This window comes from Bufo gargarizans, chromosome 4 (assembly GCF_014858855.1).
Source record: "Bufo gargarizans isolate SCDJY-AF-19 chromosome 4, ASM1485885v1, whole genome shotgun sequence".
Classification (NCBI taxonomy): domain Eukaryota; kingdom Metazoa; phylum Chordata; class Amphibia; order Anura; family Bufonidae; genus Bufo; species Bufo gargarizans.
Genome location: NC_058083.1, coordinates 107,346,244 through 107,373,066, shown reverse-complemented (window position 1 = coordinate 107,373,066; position 26,823 = coordinate 107,346,244). Strand labels below are relative to the sequence as shown.

The 26,823-nt window shown below is 47.8% G+C and overlaps 1 protein-coding gene across 3 annotated transcripts in view; it reads right to left on the bottom strand.

Annotated features, from left to right (window-relative positions):
• The window catches only part of YEATS2 (YEATS domain containing 2), a 94,051-nt gene that overhangs the window by 11,878 nt on the left and 55,350 nt on the right, over window positions 1–26,823 (bottom strand). For 2 of the 3 annotated variants that reach the window (XM_044290797.1, XM_044290800.1), the window contains 7 exons: window positions 26,550–26,659; window positions 25,422–25,571; window positions 22,847–23,020; window positions 8,313–8,505; window positions 6,125–6,221; window positions 2,226–2,299; window positions 542–624 (listed from right to left, as the gene is read on the bottom strand). In XM_044290797.1, coding sequence (XP_044146732.1) covers window positions 542–624; window positions 2,226–2,299; window positions 6,125–6,221; window positions 8,313–8,505; window positions 22,847–23,020; window positions 25,422–25,571; window positions 26,550–26,659 — 881 coding nt within the window. The remainder of the gene's footprint in view (window positions 1–541; window positions 625–2,225; window positions 2,300–6,124; window positions 6,222–8,312; window positions 8,506–22,846; window positions 23,021–25,421; window positions 25,572–26,549; window positions 26,660–26,823) is intronic. The other variant, XM_044290798.1, reaches the window with a different exon arrangement.

Here is a 26,823-nt window from a genome sequence, read left to right as displayed (position 1 = left end):
AAAATCCTCCCAAAAGGTGGTTATAGCCTTTAAATCGGCAGTGGACAATTTGGAGAAAAATGTATAATAAGCAAAGACAGAACAAATAGCAATACAAATCTGAATTTTTTAAATCTTAGCAAAATAAAAACATACAAAATAGGGCAGAAAAAAAATTGGACGGGGAACAGACTGCTATTTGCTTTCTACGTATTCACATACAATGAAGCATTTCCTATCATTCTGTAGTTTTAGTACAAAAAATGGACAGAAAAAAACTGTAGTCAGATGCCCTATGGTTCCTACAGAACATGCTATATACACAGAGACAGTAGTCCACGTGCCACAGCCTGGCCCCTCCATATGGCCCAATATAATGGAGGTGATCTGCTCTAGAGGCAATAGATATGTAATCCAACATAAAGCCTCTAAGAACTGGGGCCCCTTACACCTCTATGACATATTACATCTCCATACAAGTTGTTCCGAGCAGACATATGGCTATGTGCAAGTGTCCACCTTCACAAGGAGTTAAAGTGATAGAAAATAGAGAGACAAATACCTCCGATGCTCTCCTTTTTCCAATGTGCCAACTGTAATATTGCTCCAGAGAGCTTGCACAGAATGGATTGCTGCCATCTTCATCTGTGGAAAGAAACCAGTCTACTTAGGAATGATACAGACGCCTCTTCATCGATTATTCCGGATTTTATATGTTTAACACAATTTGCTGCCATTGTGGATATACATGAGGACACTTGGCCTCGGGTACAGAGGATAATAAAAAGAAATAAGTAGCCCGAATACAAATCGGAGGCTGCTGTGTGAACAGTATTTTAAAATTGTAAAGCAGAACCCGTTTCTAAGCCTACGGAGGAATGTACATTGTTCTGTGTGGGCAAAGCTTTTATACTGGAACTAAAGAAGCACTAAGGCCTGATTCAGACAGCCATATTTTTTGTGCATGTCCTATGTATGTGCCCAGCAGACTGCACATTGACCCACAAAGGGTGCAATTCATACACCCATACAAACTAGCGATGCACTACTGGTCAGTGTCTCATTGAACATGAACCAGGAGACAATTGGAGATGATCTCCAGAGTTGCCAAGTCCATGTAGTATGTTGTCACAAGGACCTTACTACGCATTTAAAAATCACCCATATGTTGTGACTTTTAAAGGAGTTGTCTCATTAAGAAAACGTATTCCCTTTCCACAGGAAAGAGGACAAGTGGTTGGCAGGGGTCCGACCGCTGGGCTCGTGCTCCCCCTTTTAACGGAGCGGCAGACACGCATGGGAGTACAAGCACTCAGCTATATCCGGCAGTCCCATAAAGCTGAATGGAGTGGTAGTGCTCACGCGTGACCGTCACTCCATTCAAACAGGGGAGCAAGGGTCCCCCTTCTCATGATCATCTTGGACCCCGCCGATCAGACAATTATCCCCTTATCCTTTGGATAGAGGACACCCCGTCTTATAGGGATAACCCCTATAATACAGCTATCTGAATCAGGCACATTGGGAAGATTTATCAAAAGATAAAGTGGAGGAGTTTCCCATACAAACCAATTATTACAGGTCTCTTTTCAGGGCACATTGGGAAGTCAGCGGCAACCTGATTGGTTGTTATGGGCAAATCTTCAATTTTTCAATAGTTTTGATAAACCTTATCTGTGCTAAATTCATTGAATCCTTTCTATGTCCTGTCAGATGAATATACTGCGCAAGCGACAATAAATGTTATCATGGCAGGCACTGAAATGACTGGAAATTCTAGACTGATCTGTCTCTAATAGGAATCGCACACATAGGACCTGGTTCTTAAATTAGGCACTAGAGCCATTATAAAAGTGAGAATTTGGCTTACACAACCACTGGCCACAATTGTAATGAGTTCAGGCGTTAGGGTCCATTCACACGTCTGTATGTGTTTAAAACACCGGCAATGTGCGTGCCACATTTTGCGGACCGCACATCGCCGGCACTCATAGAAAATGCCTTTTCTTGTCCGCAGGACATATTCTATTTTTTTGCGGAACGTAAGAGCGGATTCGCAAATATGGATACAGACAGCACATTCCGGCCACATTGAAAATAAATGGGTCCGCACCTGGGTCCGCACAATTGCAGAACGGATGCGGACCCATTTTGCGGACGTGTGAATGGACCCTTAATAGTGAGGAAACGTCAACTTGAGATGGTACAGCAAGAACACATAACGGAAAAAAAAGAGCATTTCCTACCTCTTTCCCCTATAAGTGGAACCTTCTTTACAGTCGCAGTCAGCAGCTGCTTGAAGTTCTGAAGATGCTCCGTCCTGTAATTTTTTATAAGAAAGTATTGTTGTACAGGATCAAAAAACATGGCCGCTAACTTCCTAAAACGGCACCATTCTTGTCCACTTCTGTAGCAATTTGTGCTACAGCTGCTCTTCTGTGAGACAGGACGGACGAGCCTTCACTCCTAATAGGCATCAATAAGCCTTCGGGGTCCGCTACCCTGTCTGCAGTTCATTGGTTGTCCTTCCTTGGACCACTTTTGGTAGATACTAAACACTGTATATTAACAACACCCAACAAGACCTGCTATTTTGCCAGTGGTTTTAATGTTAAAACTGATCATATGAAGAAGTGTCAATCCTTATGAATACAAAACGGACACGATCTTGCACCATCCAGTAAAAAGACCTATATGTTAATTTAACATTTGTGATGTACCAGTAGTATGTACCCTGGGACAGCTCCCGATATATAGAGTCAAAAGGGGGAGACAATCTCTGGCAGTTATACATTCTTTTACAATGGTACCCTTGGGTGACGGAGGCCATACAGTGGCATCAGTCACACATCTGATTCACAGACCAGCCCTGGTGTATATATTAAACCTGGCCATGAACATGAGTTGAACAGAGCCTAGAAGCTTAATCCTTTAATGAACAGGAAATTTCCCTTTTTTTTCCTCTGGGTCAGTATGATTACAACAATACCCCACATGTATAGTTTTTCTTGTGTTTAAATACTGGGAAAAAAATAAAAACTAATTTTTTTCTTTGCATCACCATATTCTTATTCCCATAACTTTTTTTCTTTTTATGTCTACGGAGCTGTGTGAGGACTCATTTTTTTTATCCCCTTTTTATTAAATTTTTTGTGGGAACTGAAACCACCCAAAAATTGTGAATTGGCCATTTTGATTCTTTTTTTCTGTTTCGCCGTTTGACGTATGGGATAAATATTTTTATATTTTAAAGAGGACCTTTCATGGGCCCAAACATTATAAATTAAGTACAAAAGAGAGAGAAGAAAGCAACGAAGTTGCGGCACTCACCAGGATACAAAGAATCTTCTTTATTGAAACTTCCTTGGAAGTAGATACATCAGGGGTCCAGGGGCGGACACAGTGTTGCAGCGGCGACGGCCGTTTCGCGCGTAAGAATGCGCTTCCTCAGGCCTTTTGAGCGGCCTGAGGAAGCGCATTCTTACGCGCGAAACGGCCGTCGCCGCTGCAACACTGTGTCCGCCCCTGGACCCCTGATGTATCTACTTCCAAGGAAGTTTCAATAAAGAAGATTCTTTGTATCCTGGTGAGTGCCGCAACTTCGTTGCTTTCTTCTCTCTCTTTTGTGCATTCCTACTCGTTGGCTACTTCTGCAGAGCACCACCGATCGGATATTCTCATACCGCAAGCACGCTGATTTGGATACCTTAAAGCTACCTAAGTGGAGGCAGTGCCGCCGTATTTCTTTTCTCCCTGCGTTCATTATAAACTAAGTATCAGGATATGTAGAGCATAGTGCAGGGATCTAACTGCATTTACAATTTTTTCTGGGTGCCGCTCCATTCGCCCGCTGTGACCCCTATTGTATTCTCCCGCCTGGTCTGCTAATTTTAGCATTGGAACAATGAGGAGGAGACTGAGTCTTTCTCCGTGGGCGTCTCCTTCTCCCTGACTGTAGCGCGGTCCAATAGCAGCGGAGAGCGTCACAGCCAGGGAGAAGAAAAAAAAACTCACCTTCTCCCTGGCTGTGACGCTCTACAGTCAGGGAGAAGGAGACGCCCACGGAGAAAGACTCAGTCTCCTCTTCATTGTTCTGATGCTAAAATTAGCATACAAGGCGGGAGAATACAACGGGTGCCACAGCAGGCGAACGGAGCAGCGCCCAGGAAAAATAGTAAGTGCAGTTAGATCCCTGCTCTACGTATCCTGATACATAGTTTAGAATGTCTGGACCCATAAAAGATCCTCTTTAATAGTACGGGAGTTTTCGCAGCCGGCAATACCTATGATGTTTATTTTTAAATTGTTTATGTACTTTTATTTTACGGTAATTTGGGGAAAAGGGGGTGATTTGAATTTTTTAATTTTTAAAAACTAATTTTTTTATTTGTTACAATTTTTTATAGTTCCCCTAGGGAACTATAGCAAGCAATCATTAGATTGTTTTTCTCATAGACTCCAATGCATTAGCATTGGAGTCTATGGGGATTACACAGTGTTTTTATAGAGCCCAGCCACAGGAACTGGTTAAAGAGGATCAGTCACAAAAAAATACAATGAAATCTGACAGCACCATGTTATAGAGCAGGACAAGCCAAGCAGATTCAGATATATTTTGTGTGAAAAGATTCAGTAAAACCTGTAATTTATACATTTACCGTATTTTTCGCTTTATAAGACGCACTTTCACCCCCAAAAAAATGTGCGCGCACTATGACCTGAGGCTGTATGCAGTCAGGTGACAGGCCGAGAAGACAGAGGGAGCGCAACTTCTGCCGGAGGTGAAGAAGAGCCGTGGCGCAGGATAGGTAAGAGGAGGTTTTTATTTTAATCTGATCTGAGGTCCAATGGGGTCTAACATTGAAGGCTGATCTGAGGTCTGATAATGTGGGCTTATCTGAGGTCTGATGGGGGTCTAACATTGAAGGCTGATCTGAGGTCTGATGGGGTTTTGACATGGAGGGCTGATGTGATGTCCTGATATGGGGGCCTGATATTTATGGGGGTCTGATGAAAAATATTTTTTTCTTATTTTCCTCCTCTTAAACCTGGTGTGCGTCTTATAAAGCGGAAATATCTCAGCTTTTTCTCCCTTCTGTGAACAATTATTGGTACAGGAGGGAGGGGTTACCAGTGATTAATGGCATTGTGTGTATAAGTGTGTTTACAGAGATAGCTGTCAGTCACTGATAACTCCTCCTCCCTGTACCGATAGCACTTCACAGGGTTGCAGATGTAAATGTAAAAATTACAAGTTTTACTAAGTCTTTTGCTCTATAACATGGTGCTTTCAGATTGCATTGCATGTATTGGTGACAGGTCTTCTTTAAAAGGGGTTGTCTCATCTCCGATATTGATGGCATATCATTAGGATATCCCATCAATGTCAAATAGGTGCGGGTCCCACCTCTATCTCTAGAATGGGCCCCCCAATGTGAAGGAGAGGGCACTGCTTAAGCACGAGAGTTGGCTCAGCTATTTCTGGCAGTCCCATAGCAGTGAATGGAGAGGTAGCCACGCATGGGCAATGTGCTCTCTATTCACTTCCATGGGACTTCTGAAAACAGCCAAGTGTTCTCGCTGAGCTATTTTCAGAACTCCCATAGAAATCAATGCAGAGCAAATTGCGCAAGGGTGTAAAAGTGCTTCCCCCTCTGCCCTATAAAAAGGCTCTCAGAGGCTAATTTTGGGTAGAGAACCTCTTGGTGAGAGATTGTTGACGGTTAGACTATGCCAACATAAATCCATAGAAACAACAGGTCATGGGACTGTGGCAGATGCACTGGCATTACTACGGAAAGCATGTCACAGCAAGAGGCCTTGACAGGCTGTCATAGTTATGCATCAGCATGTAAAGCAGCAAAGCCAGAGAGGCCAGACACTACGGCAGTAGAAATATTTCACGGTTTGCCAACATTTTTTCCCTATAAATCCTTTCTAAATACATGAGAATTGAGCCATTGCTCTTTATACACCATACATCTTCTCCATTTAACTTTTGGCAGGGGACTGAAGACAACACAGATACTCACAAATCTTGCATCATTTTCACATCATATGAACAGCAATCACCAAAATGTCACTGGCATTCTAATTGGCAAGGAGGGAAACGGTTAAACGAGAGAAGGTGAAGCAACATAATTACTTTACGGAGCTGGGTTCCGATTCCATGTTCTCCTCTAATTTCACTGCTGGAGAACCAATGGGATACAATGTGTTACTGGAGTCTGGATCTGATTTAACTAAAAAAACAAGAAAATGTTGTTAAACAACCATATAAAATTCACAAATGTATTGTCACATCAATATTATGCCATAATGTATGTCACCTGTCTGAATAGAGTCCTTTGATTATATCTATCTATATATCTATTTCTATATATCTACATTAGATATATACTAGCTGAAGGACCCGGTTTCGCTCGGCTATATTTAATCTATTTCATTTCATGTTTGTGTGTGTGTCGTTAAAATATATCAACAGTATCCCCTATAACAGTCACATCTACAGTACCCTGCCCCCTTGACAGTGAACTCCTCAGTGGCCTGCCCCCCTAACAGTGACCTCTACAGCACCCTCCCCTTAACACTGACCATAGGTTACAGTTCCCTTAACCGACCTACACCATTCCCGGCCCCCTTAACAGAGACCTCCACAGCGACTGCCCCTTTAACAGTGACTGCCACAATACCCTGCTCCCTTAACAGTGACCTCCACTGTACCCCGCTCCCTTAACAGTGACCTCACAGTACCCCACTGCTCCTTTAATAGTAGCCTCCACAGTCCCCTCCTCCCTTAACAGTCACCTCCACAGCAGCCTGCCCCCTTAACAGTAACATCCACAGCGCCTTCCCTTTTAACAGTGTCTACCACAGAAGCCGCCCCTTTATTAGTGACCTCCACAGTATCCCGTCTCATTAACATTGATTTTCACAATAACCTGCCCCTTTAACAATGCTCCGCTCCCTTAGGCTGGGTTCACACCTGAGCGTTTTACAGCGCGTTCCTACGCGCTGTAAAACGCTCAACAAGGAGAAACCAATGCTTCCCTAAGGGAATGGTTCTCACCTGGGCGTTTTACAGCGTGTACGATCGCGCTGTAAAATGCCCGACGCCCCAAGAAGTATATGAGCTTCTTTGGGGCGTCTTGTCGCACGTTCCCGTACATAGACTTTCGGGAACGCGCGACAATGGGCGTTCGCTTGTCTCTGTATGCGCGTTTGCAAACGCCGGTACAATCGCGCATACAGAGCGCTCCTTTCAGAACGCTCAGGTGTGAACCCAGCGTTAAAATGTGACTTCCACAACACCCCACCCCCTTAACACTGACCTCCATAGCAGACCGTCCCCTTAACTGTGACCTCCACCGTTCCCTGCCCCCTTAACAGAGACCTCCACAGTGCCCGCCCCTTTAACAGTGACCTCCACAGCATCCCACCCCCCTAACAGTGACCTCCACAGCATACCACCCCTTTATTAGTGACTTCCACAGTACCCCATCTCCTAAACAGTGATTTCCACAACAGCCCGCCCCATTAACAGTTGCCTCTACAGCAATCTGCCCCTTAACACTGACCTCTATAGTGGACCATCCCCTTAACTGTGACCTTCACAGCAGCCTGCCCCTAGGGTAGCCAAGGTCCGGTTTTAGGCTGGACAGTCCAGCTTTCAGACTCCCTGTCCTCCGCCCAGCGCAGGGCCTGGACGGCACAGGGATGTCCTTTTGAAAAGCTAACTCCCAGACAGCAGCACTGTGTGTGTGCTGCAGGGAGAAAGTCACTGTCCCTCCCACCCCTGCAGCTGACAGAAGTTGATTTTTACCTTCATTTTATCAATCCCCGTCGGCTGCAGAGTGGAAGTGGGCGTGGCTTAGCGGGGCCTGGGGGCGGGTTCTTTAAGTCCATCTTTTGAGGGTCGCCTGAATGGCCACCCTATCTGCCCCTGAACTGTGACCTCCACAGCAGTGAATAAAAATGGCTGGGTTGTCATAGAAACCTGGTGTAAAACTGTGTGTATGTGGAGACTAATGGCCTGCGAGCTTCTATTGGCTGATAAGGGACATGTGACCGTGTGTATGGCAGTTGTTATATGAAGAGAAAGACCTGCAGGCTTCTATTGGTTAATGTAGGTCATGTGACATGCCATATTTTCTTTTTTTGGAAATATCTAAGGAATGGTATGTCCTAGAGAGCTGAGACCCGGTCTAAAACCTTCCCGGTTTTTCGCGATTGTAAATTCGATGTTGCGGATTGCTTTAGCGGTATATATTAGATATATATAGCTCTAAGGTATGTATACTAAGATGCTGTACGTGCATACGAGATCAGAATACCTGTTGGAACAGCAGTGCTGGGGACTGGGCTAAGTGTGCCTCTCGATGGGAGTACTGGGACTGGCAATGCACCAGATTTACTGCTCCCCACTAGCTTCACCAGGCTGCTGGTCTGTGCCGCCGTGGGTTGCTGTACAGGAATTTTACTGGATGACGCGGCAGGTGGCACAGAGGGGCTTGAACCTTCGGTAACCTGGAGAAAACAAGGTGGCTAGGTAATGACATAGTTATTGGAAACCTGAAGGATCAATGAACACTCCACGGACAATATATTTGCACCTTTAGGACATCTGTTGTGTAGAACTCATGTCTAGCACACACAGATGCCTGAAAATATACAACTTTCAAGGCTACAATGTAGACAAAACTCTACGACTCTGCGTTGTGCGATTCCTCTGTTATTCTTCCTGGTAACGTGTGCAAAAATTAGAAACTGGGAATTCTCCTTGCCAAAAGGATGATGTAGTCAGCCTTGGTTGTACAGGGTAAGTAGCTCCATCTTCTCCCACTTGGCTAGATGAATAGTATTACACAGTTGGCAATCTATTCATGCATTTTCAGGAGGAATAACAGAGAAATAGGAATGCAGAGCTCTAATTTTTTTTTTTACTAATACGGAAATGTTAGCAGAGCTGACAGTTCTTCTTTAAAACTCTTCAGTTCTACAAACTACCATTTGGTGGACGGGATGTGTCAGCTACCTCGTGAACATTTTTTGTTCATGGTATGGACTGTAACCCAAGAGGTAATGACTAGTGTTGAGCGAACTTGCGATTCGGGTTCGGGTTATCTAAGAATTCCGTAATGGCCAGCATAGACTTCTATTATGACGAAATACAATACGGAATGCCTCTTATAGGCATCCGTGGTGCATGCCGTCACAGAATTCCATTATGGTCCGTGGTAACGTCATCCATTACGGAATTCTTAGATAACCCAAACCTGTACACCGAACTTGCAAACCACAAGTTTACACTAGTAATGGCTAGTAAATCTCCCCTAAAATGCTTTAGGTTAAAGGGACATTTTTATTTACCATGGGCTTTTCCGTTTCATTGTGAAATCATTTTGAAATGACAGTAAAAGGAATCAGATTTTTGATCAAAAGCAATAGAAGCTCAGGAATCTGTCAGCAGTCCGTTTATACAAAACTACTGACAGACAGGGGTCAGGCACAGGAGGTGGTAGATACCATTGACCTTAGTTTTAGTGGACATAGTAATAAAAAAATAAAATACAAAAAATCTAATCAAATCCTGCTGGTGCTGCTCCGGCAAGTGCACCGGGGGTCATAGTCTTCAGTACTTCAGGCTCAGTGGATGATCAGCCCCTCCGCTCTGCTGTGAGTGATAGTAGTAGCGATCTCCTGATTGGGTACGACAGCTGTCACAGCAGAGATGAGGGGCTATGGAGCTGACCCTCAGGGGCGGATTAAGTGCATCATAGGCCCAAGGCTGTCTACCTAAATTTGGACCCCCTTCCTCCATTTTCCCCTGACATCCTCCCTTTTGTGTGCCATCCAACAGTTATTTTCTTCTGTATGAAGAGCCTCTTCCTAGGCCATGTGATATCACATTCATCAGTCACAGGCCTAGGCACAGCTCAATAGGGCTGAGCTGCAATACCAAGCACAGCCGCTATTAAATGGACTGTACTTGGTAAGAAGTGAGGAGGCGCCTCAAACTGCTGATCGGCAGGGGTGCTGGGAGTCGGACCCCGTCAAAGTTATATTGAGGACCTATCCTGTAAATCCTGGAAAAAAACTCTAACTTATGTTATCTGGGGTGTTACATGGGACTGCAGATATCATCTACTACATTCTTGCCACAATGCTCCTCTGACCTTCTCATCTTCCAGCGAGGACACAGCGGAGAGCGGGCGGGCGGCCCTGCAGCTCTGTGCGGCCCTGCAGCTTGGGATGGCGCCGCTGAATGCATTGTGTGCATATGGACAGTGTTGGGCCCCACAGAGATTTCTGGCATGGGGGCGCCGCCCCAAACGTCCCTATTATAATCCGCCACTGTTGATCATACACTGAGCCTGAAGACTGTGGCCCCTGGTGCATTTGCTGGAGCGTAGCCGGGAGAATTGCAAGTTGATTTTTTCAGCACTACAACCAATAAAACCAAAGACAAAGGTATCTATCACATCCTGTCTCCGGACTCTTCCTATGTCTGTCAGCAGTTCTGTATCGACAAACCTGCTGACGGATGGAAAAGGTAAAACAATCCCCTATAAAGTCATCTACAGTCTTCGTAATGATTAAACACAAAATAACTGGATGCATAATTATTCCTGCCCTTCATGTCAGTATTTTCTGAGGCGCACTTAATAGGAATAGAAAGTGATCTATTGTTCATATCATAAATCAGGTCTTTATGTTAAACATCCTTTTTAAACATTTAGGTTATGTTTATATCTCATTTTCCAAGTCATCTGTCTTTTAAAAAAAACATATATAATCCTGCATGTGTCACATTTGGCCAATAACCCTAATAATAGTCAGTCATCGCATTATCACCACAGGGAGGATTACAAGGAAAGATAACACCTGTATATAGCTAAAACAGAATCCATTATTCCCAATAGGTAATGGCCACAGCTCATCCACTCCTCCCTGCACAGAGCACGTTCACTCTCCCCCATAGAAATCAATAAGTCATCTCCAGCCTGACTGCCTATGGTCTGTGTGGCTGCTGTAAAGCAAATCTCAGTACTGCTGTAAACAACGCAAAGCAGAAGGCAAGATGGCTGACCCTGTAATCCATAATAAATCTACAAAACAGGTTAAAAGAATGAAAATGTTTCAGAATCTGTTTCTAATCAGTAAAATAATCTAGGCGATACATTCCATTCAAAGGGACATTAAGTGGACAGGCCATCACTAGCGGATAGGCAGGGGTTTGACTCCCCGCACACTTGCTGATAAGCTCTTCTGTGTAGCTTTGTCACCAGCAATACATGGTACCGTCAACATTCTAGTGGACTACGCTCATCACTGCAGTGACAAGTGTAGTCCACAGTGCTGTGTAGTTCTGGCACAGATGCTGCACAGAACCGCTGATCGGCGAGGTGTGGACCCCTGCCGGTGAGCTAGTGATGGACTATCCTTTAAAGGGGTTGTCTGGGCTTTTAATATTGATGATCAATCCTCAGGATAGGTCCTCAATATCAGATTAGCGGAGGTCCGACACCCGGCACCCCTGCTGATCAGCTGTAGGAAGCGAAGGAATGTGCAGTGCGCACGTGCCATCTTCCGTCTCTCTACCTTCTTGCTACTGCTATGTTTATGGCGAGCAGGAAGAGAGACGGCACACCCACACTGTGTGCGCCTTCCCTTCATACAGCTGAATGGCAGGGGTGCTGGGTGGAGAACCCCTGCCATTCTGATATTGATGACCTACCCTGAGGATAGGCCATCACTTAAAAAGACCTGACAACCCCTTTATCTCTATGTCTGTGCAAGGCTTTGGATCTCTAGAAATGAGAAACTGAAGGCCCAAATTTTTTTTTAGCACAAACCTTTTACAATCCTAAATAAAAAATAAAACTAAATAGTGTTCAGAGGGATTTTATGACTTAGAAGCTCCTGTTTGCTTTCAGTGGATCACACAACCCTTTCCCATGTGCATTTTGTGAAATTATAGGTGAGATAACGAGATTTTTGTAAAATTTACCAGTAAAATCTCTTTCTCGCTCTTCATTGGGGGACACAGGAACCATGGGTATAGCCATGTCCTCTAGGAGGCATTGACACTAGTAAAAGCTGATAGCTCCTCCCCTGGCAGCTATACCCCCTCCAGCCTGGAGAAAGAGCTTCAGTTTGTGTACAAGCAGTAGAAGAAGCACGTTAACCAATGAAATAAACGTGGAACACCAACAATGCCATAACGTGGAACACCAACAACCATACTGGGTGGGTGCTGTGCCCCCCAATGAAGAGCAAGAGAGATTTTACTGGTAAGTTTTACAAAAATCTCGTTTTCTCGCCCATATTCATTGGGGGACACAGAAACTGTGGGACGTCCAAAAGCAGTCCACAGGGAGGGAAAAACCACAGACCCATGGAAGCAAGCATCCCTGCAGGCATCTAAGAAAATGCCGTCTGCAAAACCATGCGGCCCAAGGCAGCGTCTGCTGATGCATAAGTATGCACCTGGTAGAATTTTGTGAATGTGTGTAAGGAGGACCAAGTAGCCGCCTTGCACAACTGTGCGGCCGAAGCGTGATTCCTCCGAGCCAAAGAAGCGCTCTGGTGGAGTGAGCCGTGACACCTAAGGGAGGAACCCTGCCCCGGGCGTGATATGCTTCAGTAATTGCAGACAGAATCCAACATGCAATTGCTAATAAATCTTCAGAGCCCTGACAACGTCCAAATGGTGTAACTCCCTGGTGTAACTAGGGTGTGCAGGAGAGCGACACAGTGAGGGAAGGACAATTTCTTCATTCATATGGAAGTCAGAGATCACCTTCGGGAGAAAGGAAGGAACGGGCTGGAGAACCGCTTTATCCTTATGAAGAACCAGGAAGCGTTCTCTGCAAGAGAGCGCCGCCAATTCGGACACCCGTCTGATGAATGTGATAGCCACAAGAAAAACTACCTTCCAGGACAGGAGTCGGAGTGAAATCTCCCGCAAGGGATCAAAGGGAGAAGTCTGGAGCACTGAGAGGACTAATTCAGATCCCAAGGCGGTAAAGGAGGACGGTACGGAGGAACCGTATGTGCCACTCCCTGAAGAAAGGTTTTTATGGGCCCCAGGGGGACCAGAGAATGCTGGAAAAAGATAGAAAGCACCGACACCTGACCCTTCAAGGAACTAGGGCTAAACCAAGGTCCAACCCTGATTGTAGAAAGGATAGGACCGTGGGGAAAGAAAAACGAAGTGAGGGGATGTTCTGGCTTTCACAGAAGCCCAGGAAGGACCTCCAGGTCCTGTAATAGATCCTGGACGATGCAGGCTTCCTGGCCAGAATCAGTGCGGATGATGTACGCCGAAAACCCTCTTTGCATCAGAATGGCGGTTTCAATAGCCACGCCGTCAAACGAAGAGACCTTGAATGCTGATGGAAGACCGGACCATGCGAAAGAAGGTCGTCTCTGAGTTGCAGTGACCAAGGGACGTCTCCTAGAAGGAGAACGAAGTCGGCGTACCACGCGCGACGGGGCCAATCTGGAGCGACTAGGATTGTCAGAATGCCCTCCATCCTGATCTTCCGTAGAACCCTGGGTAGGAGGGGGAATGGGGGAAACACGTAAAGGAGGGAGAACCCTTGCCAAGGGGAGATCAGGGCGTCCACGCCGCATGCTTCCGGATCTTTTGCTCGGGAGAGAAAGGTTGGAAGCTTTCGATTGAGTCTCGAGGCCATCAAGTCCACGTCCACCGCAAGTTCTTGGCAGATTCCTGCATCACCGCAGAGCTGCGCGTTTTCCCCTGGTGGTTGATGTATGCTACCGCCGTGCCGTTGTCCGATTGAACTCTGACCGGGCGACCCTTTAGGAGATGAGTCCAGTGCCAGAGGGATAGAAGAATCGCCCTGAGCTCCAGAACATAGATCGGAAGCTTGGACTCCAACCGAGACCATGTGCCTTGGACTGTCCTGGGAGGGAAAACACCTCCCCAACCTTGCAGACTGGCGTCGGTGGTAACAACCGTCCAGAACATTGAAAGGAAGGACTTTCCCAGAGCTAGAACCGACAGCCACCGACAGAGGGACGACCTCACCTGTGGAGAGAGCCGGATGGGACAGTCCAGAGACTCGGACGATTTGTCCCAGGAGGACAGGATCGCTCTCTGGAACGTGCGAGAGTGGAACTGGGCAAAGGGAATCGCCTCGAAACAGGCGACCATCTTCCCTAACACCTTCATGCAGAGGCGAATGGATGGGAGTCTGCAGTTGAGAAGAAATGAGTATTACACTCACCGGTAATCCGGTTTCCTAGAAGTCTCCATGACAGCACAAACTGAGATTGCCTTCCTCTGATAGGACAGGAAAAAACACACAGAGAGGTTAAAAACCGCACCCCCACCCCTCATCGCCAATGTATTATAACAGAACTAGGACAAGGGGTAGAACGTAAAACTAGCCAAATAGCCTCTTGACAAAGAAAACAAGGGTGGGACAAAGTTGTGCTGTCATGGAGACTTCCAGGAAACCGGATTACCGGTGAGTGTAATACTCATTTCCCCAGTCGTCTCCATGACAGCACAAACTGAGAACTAACAAAGTAACTTAGGGGGGGACTACAGCACCTAGGACTTTACGTCCAAAGGCCAAGTCCTCGTCAGCAAACACATCCACCCTATAATGCTTGGTGAAGGTGTGGGCCCTCTTCCAGGTAGCTGCCCTGCAGATCTGTTCTAACGAAGCAGAGGCTCTTTCAGCCCAAGAAGTGGAGACAGATCTAACCGAGTGGGCTCTAAGAGATGGAGGAGCCTCCTTACCAGAGGCTTTATAGGCCTCGGAGATGGTGCATCTAATCCAGCGAGAAATAGAGCTCTTAGCTGCTTTCTTACCCCTATTTGGACCTGCAAACTGGATAAATACATTTTTGTCGATACGCCACTCCTCTGTGGCGTGTAAATAATGAAGAACTGAACGCCTAACATCTAAATTGTGGAATCTAGATTCCTGCTCATCTTTAGGGTTAGGAAAAAAGGACGGGATAACTATATCTTGCGACCTATGAAAGGAGGAGACCACTTTGGGGAGAAAACAGGGGTCTAATTTGAAAACAAGCTTGTCGTCTAGCACCTTGAGGAAGGGTTCCTGTATGGACAGAGCCTGGAGCTCGCAAACTCTCCTTGCGGAGGAAATGGCCACTAGGAAGATGGTTTTCAGAGTGAGCCACTTAATAGATAGGGAGAGCAGAGGCTCAAACGGAACATCTGACAGCCCTAAAAGGACGGTATTGAGGTTCCATGGTGCGACCATATTCCTGACTCGGGGATTCAGTCGATCTGCCGCTTTCAGGAATCTTGCTACCCAGGGGACCTCATAAAGGCTGGTATTATAGAGGGCCCCCAAGGCAGACACCTGAACACGCAATGTGTTAGGAGCAAGACCCAAATCCAGCCCATCCTGGAGGAATTCCAGGATAAGAGGGATATTAGGGGTGGACTGGTTGAACCTGACACCGCCCCAGGAGGCGAACTTCCTCCAAACCTTGAGGTACGCTTTGGAGGTGTTGGACTTCCTACTGAGTAAGAGGGTCTTAACTACTCTTTCAGAGAGCCCTAGCCCTAGCAAGAGGGATTGCTCAGAATCCAGGCGGACAGCTTGAGGAGGTTGGTGTTGGGGTGCGGTATGGGACCCTGGGTTAGAAGACCCTCCTCCGGCCGGAAACGAATGGGATCTTCCGGGCTGAGGGACTTGAGGAGCCCGAACCAGCTTCTCCTGGGCCAGAATGGGACCACCAGAATCAGTCTGCACCTTTCGGACTGAAACTTTTGGAGCACTCTTGGGATTACTGGTATTGGGGGGAAGGCGTAGACTAGGCCCGTCGTCCAGCTCTGGGTAAAAGCGTCTATTGCCACACATGGGTCTCTTCGATTGAGGGAGAAGAAATTCTGAACCTTGCGATTCTTCGCTGATGCGAACAGGTCTAGGATGGGATTCCCCCAACGATCCCGAATCTGTTGGAAAGCGGTCTGGGACAAAGACCATTCGCCTGGATCCAGACTTTGCCGACTGAGGTAATCCGCCTGGAGATTCAGGGATCCCTTTAGATGTACTGCCGCAAGGGATTGTAGATTCTTTTCTGCCCAAAGGAAGATTCGGTCTGAGAGCCTCTGGAGGTGACCGTGTCTTGTTCCTCCTTGGTGCTGGATAAATGCCACCGCTGTGGAATTGTCCGAATGGACCAGGACGTGGCGATTTTTGGCCTGTATTTGGATGGACCTGAGGCCTTCCCACACCGCACGGAGTTCTCTGTAGTTGGAGGACATCCCTCTCTGGTCCTCTGACCAAATCCCCTGAAAAGTCTCTGAAGCTGTGAGGGCCCCCCAGCCCCAAGAGCTGGCGTCCGTCGTGAGGGAAAACACGCTTTCCTGCCTCCATGGAACACCTGATTCCAGGTTCTTGGTCTTGAGCCACCAGCCCAGTGAAACCTTTACCTCCCGGGACACTGACAACCCCTGGTCCAGGGATGATCGATACCTGTTCCATTGTTTTAGAACCAGCTTCTGTAAGGGCCTCGTATGGAACTGGGCCCAGGCTACCGCAGGGATGCAGGAGGTGAGATGGCCCAGCATTTCCATGCCCTGCCTTATTGAGCAACGGGACTGTTTGGTGAAGTGGAGGACCCTTAACCTCAGCTTCTGTACCTTTAGCGGAGGGAGAAAAGATTTTTGAAGGACTGAATCCAAGAGAATACCCAGGAATACCTTCCGATGGTCTGGGAACATGTCGGACTTCTCCCAGTTGATCAACCAGCCCAAGTTCTGGAGGCGCGAGAGAACCACTTGGATGTGTCTGTGAAGGAGATCTGATGTTTCTGCTACTATTAGCAGGTCGTCTAGGTAAGGGACGATTATTATCCCCTCCTTGCTTAGGGAGGCTACGACCTCCGCCATCACCTTGGTGAATATGCGGGGTGCGAAGATATGCCGAACGGGAGGCACTTGAACTGATAGTGGCAAACTGTCCCGCCTTGCTCCACTGCGAACCTCAGATATCTTCTGGAACGGACCTGTATTGGGATATGGAAGTATGCGTCGGAGAGGTCTATTGTAGCCATCATAGACCCTCTTTTGATAAGCTTCACCGCTGACTTGACTGTCTCCATCCTGAACTTGTGGTAGGTGATGTGTTTGTTCAGGGGTTTTAAATTTATGATGGTCCGAAAATTGCCATTCGATTTCCGGACCAGGAATAAGGGGGAATAATGACCCCTCCCCAAATCTCTGGCAGGTACCTTTTCTACTGCCCCCAGGTGTAATACGTTTCTTACACCCTCGGATAAGGGAGACTCGAGGCCCCTGGTGAGCTTGGTCAGGACAAACCTCTGCGAGGAAGGGAATCCAGTTCTATAGTGTAGCCATGTTCTACGATGCCTAATATATACGGATCCGTGATGGTTTGTTCCCAAACCCCTAGAAAGGAGCTGAGCCTTCCTCCGACCGGGATGATGTCATTGTTTTGATGAAGAGGGAGAGGGATCTCCCCTGTTGGGATTAAGGAAAAAACCTTTTCCTCTCCCGCCTCTCGTAAATCCGCGACCCTCGCGGCTCCTCCTATCGGCCCTGGGATCCTGCTGGGGCCTCCGAAAAAACAGTCTCCTGGATTTGTCCTCTGGAAAGCCCTTCTTACGGTCCGTGGCATTCTCAAGGATCTTGTCCAGGTCGGACCCGAACACGTACTGACCGTGAAAGGGGAGAGAAATCAGCCTGTTTTTGGATACAGTGTCGCCCGACCAGTCTTTGAGCCATAGTACTCGTCTGGTGGTGTTGGACAGAACCGCCGTGCGGGCAGAAAGCCTAACCGATTCTGCAGCGGCATCAGCAAGGAAGAAAGTAGCCTTCTTCAGAAGAGGGATACTATCCAGGATCTCCTCCCGAGGGGCCTTATTCGCTATATGGTGCTCTAGCTGTACGAGCCACACTGCGAGTGTACGCGCCACACATGTCGCTGCTACCCCCGGTTTTAGGAGAGCTGCTGTAGCTTCCCAGGTTCTCTTGAGCAGACTCTCGGCTTTCCTATCAAGAGGGTCCTTGAGCTGCGCTGCGTCCTCAAACGGAAGGACCGTCCGTTTCGCTACCTTAGCAACGGGAGCATCCACCCTGGGAATGGCCTCCCAGTCGGCACAGTCCGCTTCGTCGAAGGGGTATCGCCTTTTAAGGCCCCGTGGGATAAAGGAACCCTTCTCCGGCTTCTCCCATTCTGCCCGTATCATCTTCTGGACATTGTCCGGGACCGGGAACACCGATTTGTGCCTCTCCCCTAAACCCCCGAAAATCTCCTCCTGGACTGACTTGGACCTCTTAGGGACCTCCATCTTAATAGTAGCCCTGATGGTTCGGATCAATTCTTCTATATCCTCTGGGTTAAAGAGGAATCTCCTGTACTCGCTACTTTCCTCCAATTCGTGAGATCTAGCCGACGTCCCCGCATCTGACAAAACAGAGTTGGCCGAGTCCAGATCACTCCCGGAGTAGTCCAGGCCCCTGGAAGAGGGTGGTCTGTAGCCCTGACCGGGCTGGGGTATAGGGGAGGCAGGGGGGTCCCTAGCAGCCAACGCTGATTGGACCTCCGTTCTGACCAGAGCCTTGATCTCCTCCAAGAAGCTAGAGGACTCTGCCTTCACCACGGTAGAGGTGCAGTCCTTACATAATAACTTGGACCCTGAGGAAGCAAGGCGCTTAGAACAGACGCGGCACTTCCTGGGTCTGGATTTAACGGAGGAGGAAGACTCCTTTTCTCCCTGCAACACCAAGGGAGGAAAGGGTCAACTACTGCAGGAATTAAATATGCCATATGAAAGGGTGCCAGCAGGCTACTCACACCGCCCAGAGTGGTAGGGGGCTCAGGACCCGAGCCAGTGGTGGTAGGGGCGCTCATCTTCTCAGCTCCCGTCCACTTGCGTTGCTGTCAGCAGGTAAGGTGACCGTGGAGACCTCAGAGCGGCTGAATTGGCTTCCCCTTTTGAATTTGGCGCCGGCCGCGGCCTCCGTGACGTCACGACACTGGCCACGCCTCCCGGCGTCTGACGTCATCACCCGGCGACTGGAGGGAGGCGCATCACAGCGTCGCTCCAGCCGCCCTGCCTCACTGCTTTAAGCCCGCCTGGGCCGCCGCAGAGGGAACTTCGCCGGGATCACCATGAGTGAGGGTGACCCGGGCATAGGCCGCGCCTGGAGGAGGGAGAGCCGGACCCCGGAACCGACCTCCGGTCTAACAGGTGACACCCCGCCGTAGCAGGGTGAGAAGCAAAAGATAAAACTGAAATAAAAAAAAAGCTAGGGAACCCAGAAGGGCTCCCAGCACCTCTCTGGCATTCCTTCCTTGACGGGACAGGAAAAAACACTGGCGATGAGGGGTGGGGGTGGGGTTTTTAACCTCTCTGTGTGTTTTTTCCTGTCCTATCAGAGGAAGGCAATCTCAGTTTGTGCTGTCATGGAGATGACTGGGGAAATCTCAAGGATTGGTGTAAAGCCAGGCGCTTGTCCGGGGGAAGGCGAACCTGTGCCGCTTCCGTGTCCAGAAGCATATCCAGAAACACAAGTTGTCTGAAGGGAGTCAGAGATGATTTCTGAAGATTGACCAGCCACCCAAAGCGTGCCAAGGGCTTCCAGCGTGAACTCCACGCTGCTCGACGCTTGAGCGAAAGTGGGAGCCTTGATGAGGATGTCGGCCAGATAAAGCCTTTGGAACTGAGAAGAGCAAGAAGGGGGGCCAGTATCTTCGTGAAGACCCGTGGCGCAGTTCCCAGTCTGAAAGGAAGGGCGACAAATTGGTAATGACAGTCTCCAATTGCAAACCTCAGGAAGCGCTGATGGCTCCGTGCGATGGGGACGTGAAGATATGCGTCCTGGATATCTACAGCCGAAAGGAATTCCCCCCCCCCCCCCTCCAGAGAAGCGATTACGGAACAAAGGGATTCCACCTGAAACCGCTGGAGGCGGAGGAATCAGCAGTTTGAGGTCCACAATTGGGCGCACAGAGCCCTCCTTTTTTGGGGACCACAAAAAGATTTGAGTAGAACCCCTTGAACCTCTCTGCTGGGGGAACAGGAGAGATGACTCCCCGGTCCAGGAGGGACTGAATGGCCTGGTAAAAGGTGGCCGCCCGCTCGGGGTCCCGTTGAGGACGGGATTAGAAAAACCTGTCTGGGGGGAGGGACGAGAACTCGATTGTGTACCCTAAAGATACAATCTCGAGTGCCTAAGCGTCGGAGACATGGGTCCGCCAGACATCCTGGAAGAGAAGGAGGTGGCCCACCTTCAGGCTGAGGATTGCTTAACCGCGGAAGGTCGAGCGGCCTGAGCTCTGGAATGCCAGGATGGTTGCGCCCGAGAGGACGGCTTTTTACGCTGATCCTGGGAGGTAAAACTCCCCAACTGCCCCCTGCGGGGCGGGAACTAGCAAATCGGCGAAACGGCCTACCACGTGAGGAACCTGACCTGGCGTGAGAGGCACGCTTCGCTCTAGGTTGTGGGAGATGGGTGCTCTTACCTCCTGTGGCCTCGGAAATAATTTCTTCCAGCAAGGAAGAGACGGGCCACCGTGAAAGGAAGTCCGGATAGGGAGCGCTTGAAAGATGCATCCGCTGCAATGAGGGCGCCTGCGTCCAAAGACGCCTTGGAGAGGAACTTCCCCGCCTGGGTGATCAGCTGTGCCAAGGACCGGAGGTCCTGACCAGGAACCTCGGAGACCAGGTCCTGGTCCAGCTGGCTGCCCCACTCAGAGATCGCCTTTGACACCCAAGCAGAGGCAAAAACGGGTTTAAGGGCTGACCCTGTAGCTGCGAAGAGGGATTTCGTCAAGGATTCCATCCGGCGATCTTCCGGGGTCTGAAGGGAGGATCCATCGGCTACAGGAATAGCCATATTTTTGGCTAGCCATGCCCCTGGTGGGTCGACCTTGGAAGGGGATGCCCACGTGGACACATAATCCGCTGGAAATGGATAAAACACACAGCTTCTTAGGGGTGGTAAAGCGCATGTCTGGGTGATCCCAAGCCTTAGAAACCACCGCAGAAAAATCAATATGGCGAGGATACACCTTTGAGGCCTGTTTTGGACGGAAAAAGGATACCCCCTGTTGGTCAGTGGAGGAGGGATCATCCTGCACCTGGAAGGTTTCACGGATGGCAGCAACAAGGCTATCTACAGTGGAGGCCAACTTGGAAGTCTGATCCGTATTCATGTCCAAATCAGAATTCTCTACCTCCACGTCAGACGGCAGGTCCCCAGGGGAAGAAAAGCCTGAGTGAGATCTTATACGGGGAGGAGAGATATACGTCTGAGGAGGAAACATGTCCTGCTCTAGGACGCTTTTGTGATTGCCGTGCACTGACTGGCTCACCAGAAGAAAGTGCCCCAGGGGGGTCACCCGAGCAAGAAGCTCTGGAGGGTGCATCCGAGGGAGGTGCAGCCTGCGCTGGTGGCGGATTCTCAACCAAGCGACCCACTATAGATAGGGTGGATTGGGAGATTTTGGAGAGGTTTTCCACCGCCTGTGAGAGGGTTCTGGCCCAATCCGGCAACTCAGATACCAGAGGGGAAGGCAGCAGTACGGGCTGAAGGGAGAGCACCTGCCCGCAAGGGAATTTTGCCTGACACATAGAGCAGACATAATGGGCAGCTACTGGCAACTTAGGGTGTGCACCCATGGGTTCAGACATAATGGTTAACCCAGAGAAAACAACACCTCAAGGCTGGAGAGGGTACAGTGACCTGAGGAGAGAGGGGACAAGAGTTCCTACCAGAGCCAGAAAAACGAGCTGCCGCCGGAGGATGCCCGCCTAAGAAGAACTTCCTGTAGTGCTGTGGCGGGAAGAGAAGGTCCCACCCCCTCAGGTCCCGTGATAATCCACACTCCACCTCAGGCCTTCTCACTGCTGCCTCAGCGTGCGCACCCGTCCTGTAACCCCCGCAGCGCCGCCTGTCACTGTTCTCCACCGGAGCTTGCAACGGCACCCCGCCAGCTGGCTGCCCTCTGGAGGGCCGAGCACTCTCCCCCATACTGTGGTAAATGGGGGGACTGGAAGGGACCGGGGTGCCAAGAGACCCAGCCAGAATTGCCTCTAAATAAAACACTAGAAAAAACTGAAGCTCTTTCTCCAGGCTGGAGGGGGTATAGCTGCAGAGGGAGGGGCTAACAATTTCTGCCTAGTGTCAACTCGTCCTAGAGGACATAGCTATACCCAGGGTTTCTGTGTCCCCCAATGAATATGGGCGAGAAATAATATTTTTCTTCGTTCCTTTTGTTCAACACTGGCTATGTCTCGGCCATTCCTCAGAGGAGTCTTCCTTGCACGGTTGCTCTAGATATAATTGTACATACATGCTCAAACACTGACGTCACACAAGTCAACACCAACTGACCGCTTATATGAGTTCTAAAACCCACTGGCTTTTCCAGCATACTCGCCAACTTTCACCATAAGCTGTCTTCTTGGAGGTCCTAACTTGCAGCACATAGCTACATCTCTTTTCAGGTCCTTTCTACAACCACAACCCTTTTTGGTCCCTTTCTAACTGGCCACACATCCCTTTTTCGTGCTGCTGCCCACCTCCTTAATGCATCTTTGGGCGCTGGGGCTGAGTGATTATGCAGCATACCAGTGCCATACACATTTAAAGTTCAAGGAGCCTTGGAGGTTTGCAAACTCTTCTAGGGATCCATAAGGCCTCCCTGAGGTTCCAGCGATGATTTCAGAGGGGAGGATAGATATGAATCCAGTTATTCTGTGTTTAATAACTGTAATAAATGTTGCATCATTTTCTGGAGACCTGCATACACGTTGACATTATATATCTATGCATACACACAGAGTACAGGGTGCCTATTTGCAGACTGTCACTAAGCTGTACCTGTTGCGCAGGTCCATTTGCAGACACGGATGGTAATGATGTGGTACTTGCAGTTATAACACCACCTGCAACCCTTAGTAGTGTTGTACCAGGCTTCTGTGTCTGAGATGTCACTGGCAAAGACTTTAGTACATTTTCAGATATTTTTACCAATCCAGGTGTACTACTGTTTGCCTGAAACGTGATTAAAAAAGTGAGACTGCAACAAAAAGGCTGTAACACGTAAAATATCACGATTCTCCTTATTTCCTAGTCCAGTTCCAGCTACAAACAGATTCACGTTGAACAATAAACTAAAACACATTTACCAACACTTTGATGTGCACAGTGACGCAAGTGTACGGCACGTGACCTCTGCGGCCAATCACTGCCCTCAGCGTTACACCCCTGAGGACAATGATTGGCTGCAGCAGTCACATGCCATATACAGTCACCACTGCTGCTTGTGAAAGAGCAGCGGCAGGAGGACCAGACCAGTCCCGCAGAGGAAGGCACTGGAGAAAGGGGTGAGTATACCATGATTTTTTATGTTAAGAAATTATAGGGCTTGTCTGAGATTTTTCATTACCTCAAACAACCCCTTTTACATTTAAATCTATGTCTGCACAGGGTATTTGGAACAATGTAACACAATAAGGAGATCTGATCATTATAATGAAAATAAAGAGGGAGATTTATCAAAACTGCTGTAGAGGAAAACTGACTTCGTTGCTCATAGCAACCAAGGAGATCCCACCTTTCACTTTTTAAAGCTTCTTTAAAAAATGTAAGGCGGAATCTGATTGGTTGCTAGGGGGAACTAAGACAGTTTTCCTTTACACTTGTTTTGACAAATCTGCCCCTTAGTAAACAGAATTTTGAATCTATTTACAGGGCAATTGAAAAGTCTTAAGACCCTACTTTTTAAATTTGATTTATGTTGCGGACTTGTATTAAAATAAACAAAAAAAATTGTTCCCCCCCCCCCCCCCATCATTCTGCACTCAGTACCCCATAATGAGAAAGTAAAAACAGAAAAGGAAAAACTATTAAGTATTCAGATCCTTTACTTAGGACTTAGTTGAAGCCCCTTTGGCAGTGATGACAGCCTCCAGTCTTCTTGGGTATGAGGCCACAAGGCTTGTACATCTGGATTTGGGGGTTTTCTGCCATTCTTCTCTGCAGATCCTCTCAAGCTCCGTCAGGTTGGATGGGGACCGTCAGTAGACAGCCATTTTCAGGATCAGATTTTTATTAAAAATATCTCTGTACATTCAGCTTTACCTCAACTATGACCAGTCTCCCTGTCCCAGCCACTGAAAAACATCCCCACAGCATGATGCTGTCACCACCATGCTTCACTGTAGGGATGATATGGGGCAGGTGATGAGCAGTGTCTGGTTTACTCCAGACCTTACGTTCAGAATTGAGGCCAAATAGTCCAATCTTGGCTTCATCAGACCAGAGAATCTTGTTTCTCACAGTTCGAGAGTCCTATAGGTGCTTTCTTAACTCCAGGCGGCTTTCATGTGTCTCTTACTGAGGAGAGGCTTCTTTCTGGCCACTGTGAGATCTTATATAGACAGGGTTATGGCTGTCCAAATCAACTGACTTTACCCCAGGTGGAATCCAATCCAAGGTGTAGAAACATCTTAAAGATGATCAAGAGAAATTGGAGAGGGGGTAGGGGGGGTTCGGCTGAGCTAAATTTCAAGTGTCATAGGAAAAGATCTGAATACTTATGCCCAGGCAAAATATTTGTTTTTCCTTTATAACAAATTTGCAAACATCTTAACATTCTGTTTTCACTTTTGCATTATGGGGTAGTGAGTGCAGATTAATGGGGGAAAACCAGAGTTTTTTATTTTAGAACAAGACCGCAACATAACAAAATGTGAAAAGTGAAAGGGTCTGAAGAATTTCCAAATGCATTGTGGTTCAAGAAAAAATAAGTACATTACCTGGGGAATGAACATATGCACACTGGTTATTTGGTAGTCCAATAAACTTCCTGCTTATCTAGCCTTGCTCTTGGACCGGCCAGCACTGTGGGAAGCAGAAAGTGTCTTGGACTATGAAATGCAGGGTATGCATTAAGCAGTCTGACAAGTGGTGCAGCCATCTTGGATTGCAGGAAAGGGGATAGGAATTGACAGATATGCAACTCAAAAGTCAAGTGTTTTGTTCAATCCTGAGTTAATGTGACTTATTTTATTTTTTAACTTAAGTGTCACTTTAAAGAGTTACTAACGTTTCAGAAAACTTTACGTATGTCAGAGAGACATATCAAAAGTTTAAATCAGTGGAGGTCTAAGCGCTGAGACCCCTATTATTCCTAAAGTAAAAGGAGAGAAGCGCGCGCATATCATGCTCTCTCTCCTTGCTGCAGGAGACGGGCTTCATAGAGGTCTAATGGCCCATCTCGATTTCATCCTCAGCAGCAAGGAGAGACCGCACGTGCTTCTCCCCCCTCGTTCTAGGGATCAGTAGGTCTCCTAGCGCTACAAACCTAAACTTTTGGTATGTCTTTATGAAGTTAATGACCCTTTAAGTAATACATTAGTTTCTCTTGTCTACACAATGAGCTGCGGCTTACCTGTGTAATAATGGCGCCTTTCTGTCCAGAGCTTAATTTCAAAGTTTGCTGTCCCTGCGCTGAAGCTCCCACACTTCCCGGAGCTGTCACGCTGGAGGTGGCTTGCTTTCCTGATATCTGTGCAGATGGCTGACCAACTAAAAATGTTCCCTGCCAAACAGACATCAGCCTAAGTATGGTAATCCTCAACACAATGTGCAGGAATATATTTATTACATTTCCACTTTGAGTCGGACTAAAGTCGATCCTACAAAACACTAAGGCTTCCCGCACACAATATGGATACTATCCGTGTTGCATCCACATATTTTATGGCTCTAATTCCATCAATGGGTCTGTGGTCTGCATATTGGGGCCAAGTAAAGGACATAAAAGAGCATGTCTGCAAAATGTGGATCATGGACTCATTGAAGTCAATGGGTCTGCAAAAGTAATGCAGACAGCACATGGACGGCATCCATATTTCGCAGATATGCAGCCCACAAAGTGAATATGGTCGTGTGTATGAGGCTTAAGAGTAGAAGGTTTTCATGGTCTTTAATATATCCAACAATTGTCAATCCAGAGCCCTTTGGTGGCCATATATATTAGATCAGGAATCCGCAAGCTTAATCGACTGTTCTTATAATTCCCACAGAAGTGAAGGTAGGATTCTGGGAGTTGTAGTTTCAGAACAGCTGGAGTGCCAGAGGTTGCTGATCCCTGCATTAGATGAATAATGGCCAAATCCGTTAATTTCTGTCTAATAAGTATGGGGGTGTTTCCCAGAGAGGAAAAAACACCCCATTAGGCATGCTGGACTACAGCCAATCCTTTATTCTGACGAGAGATAATCTGCCACCAGTGGTGTTATTACTCCCTTCGCCCTACTGAGATCACGCACATTCAGTATGCATGTGTATGGTCAGGGGTAACATCTGTCAGCCGAACAAGAATTGATTATGGCAAGCTCCACAACCTACACATCAGCTCAGCCGACCACCCACTGGGCAGGGAACTTCAGCACAGCCCAATTCAAATGAAAGAGGCCATGACGTTCCCTGTACATTGAGAGGCTAGGGGTGTCTTTGGGCAGGGAAATACTGTGAAAGAGCAGTGCTGTGACTCAACTCTGAGTCCTTCACCTACCTGAGGAGTCTGTTTTAGAATATAGGATGTGTATGTGAGGTGCTGGGGTAATCCAGAAGCAGTATTTCCCGTGCTTGAGCCGCCACTTGAAGATGCGCCCGACTGGAGATCTGGAAAACAAGTAATGAAATTGAAGGCAGAAACCTTGTATTGTAGGGCAGAGGTTACACTGTGGCAAGTTCTACACAACAGAACCTCAACATGCAAGAAACTGTTCCCTGAAAAATTGCTTAAATAGGGGAAGGGGGTTCAGGATCGAAACCTCTTTCTAGAC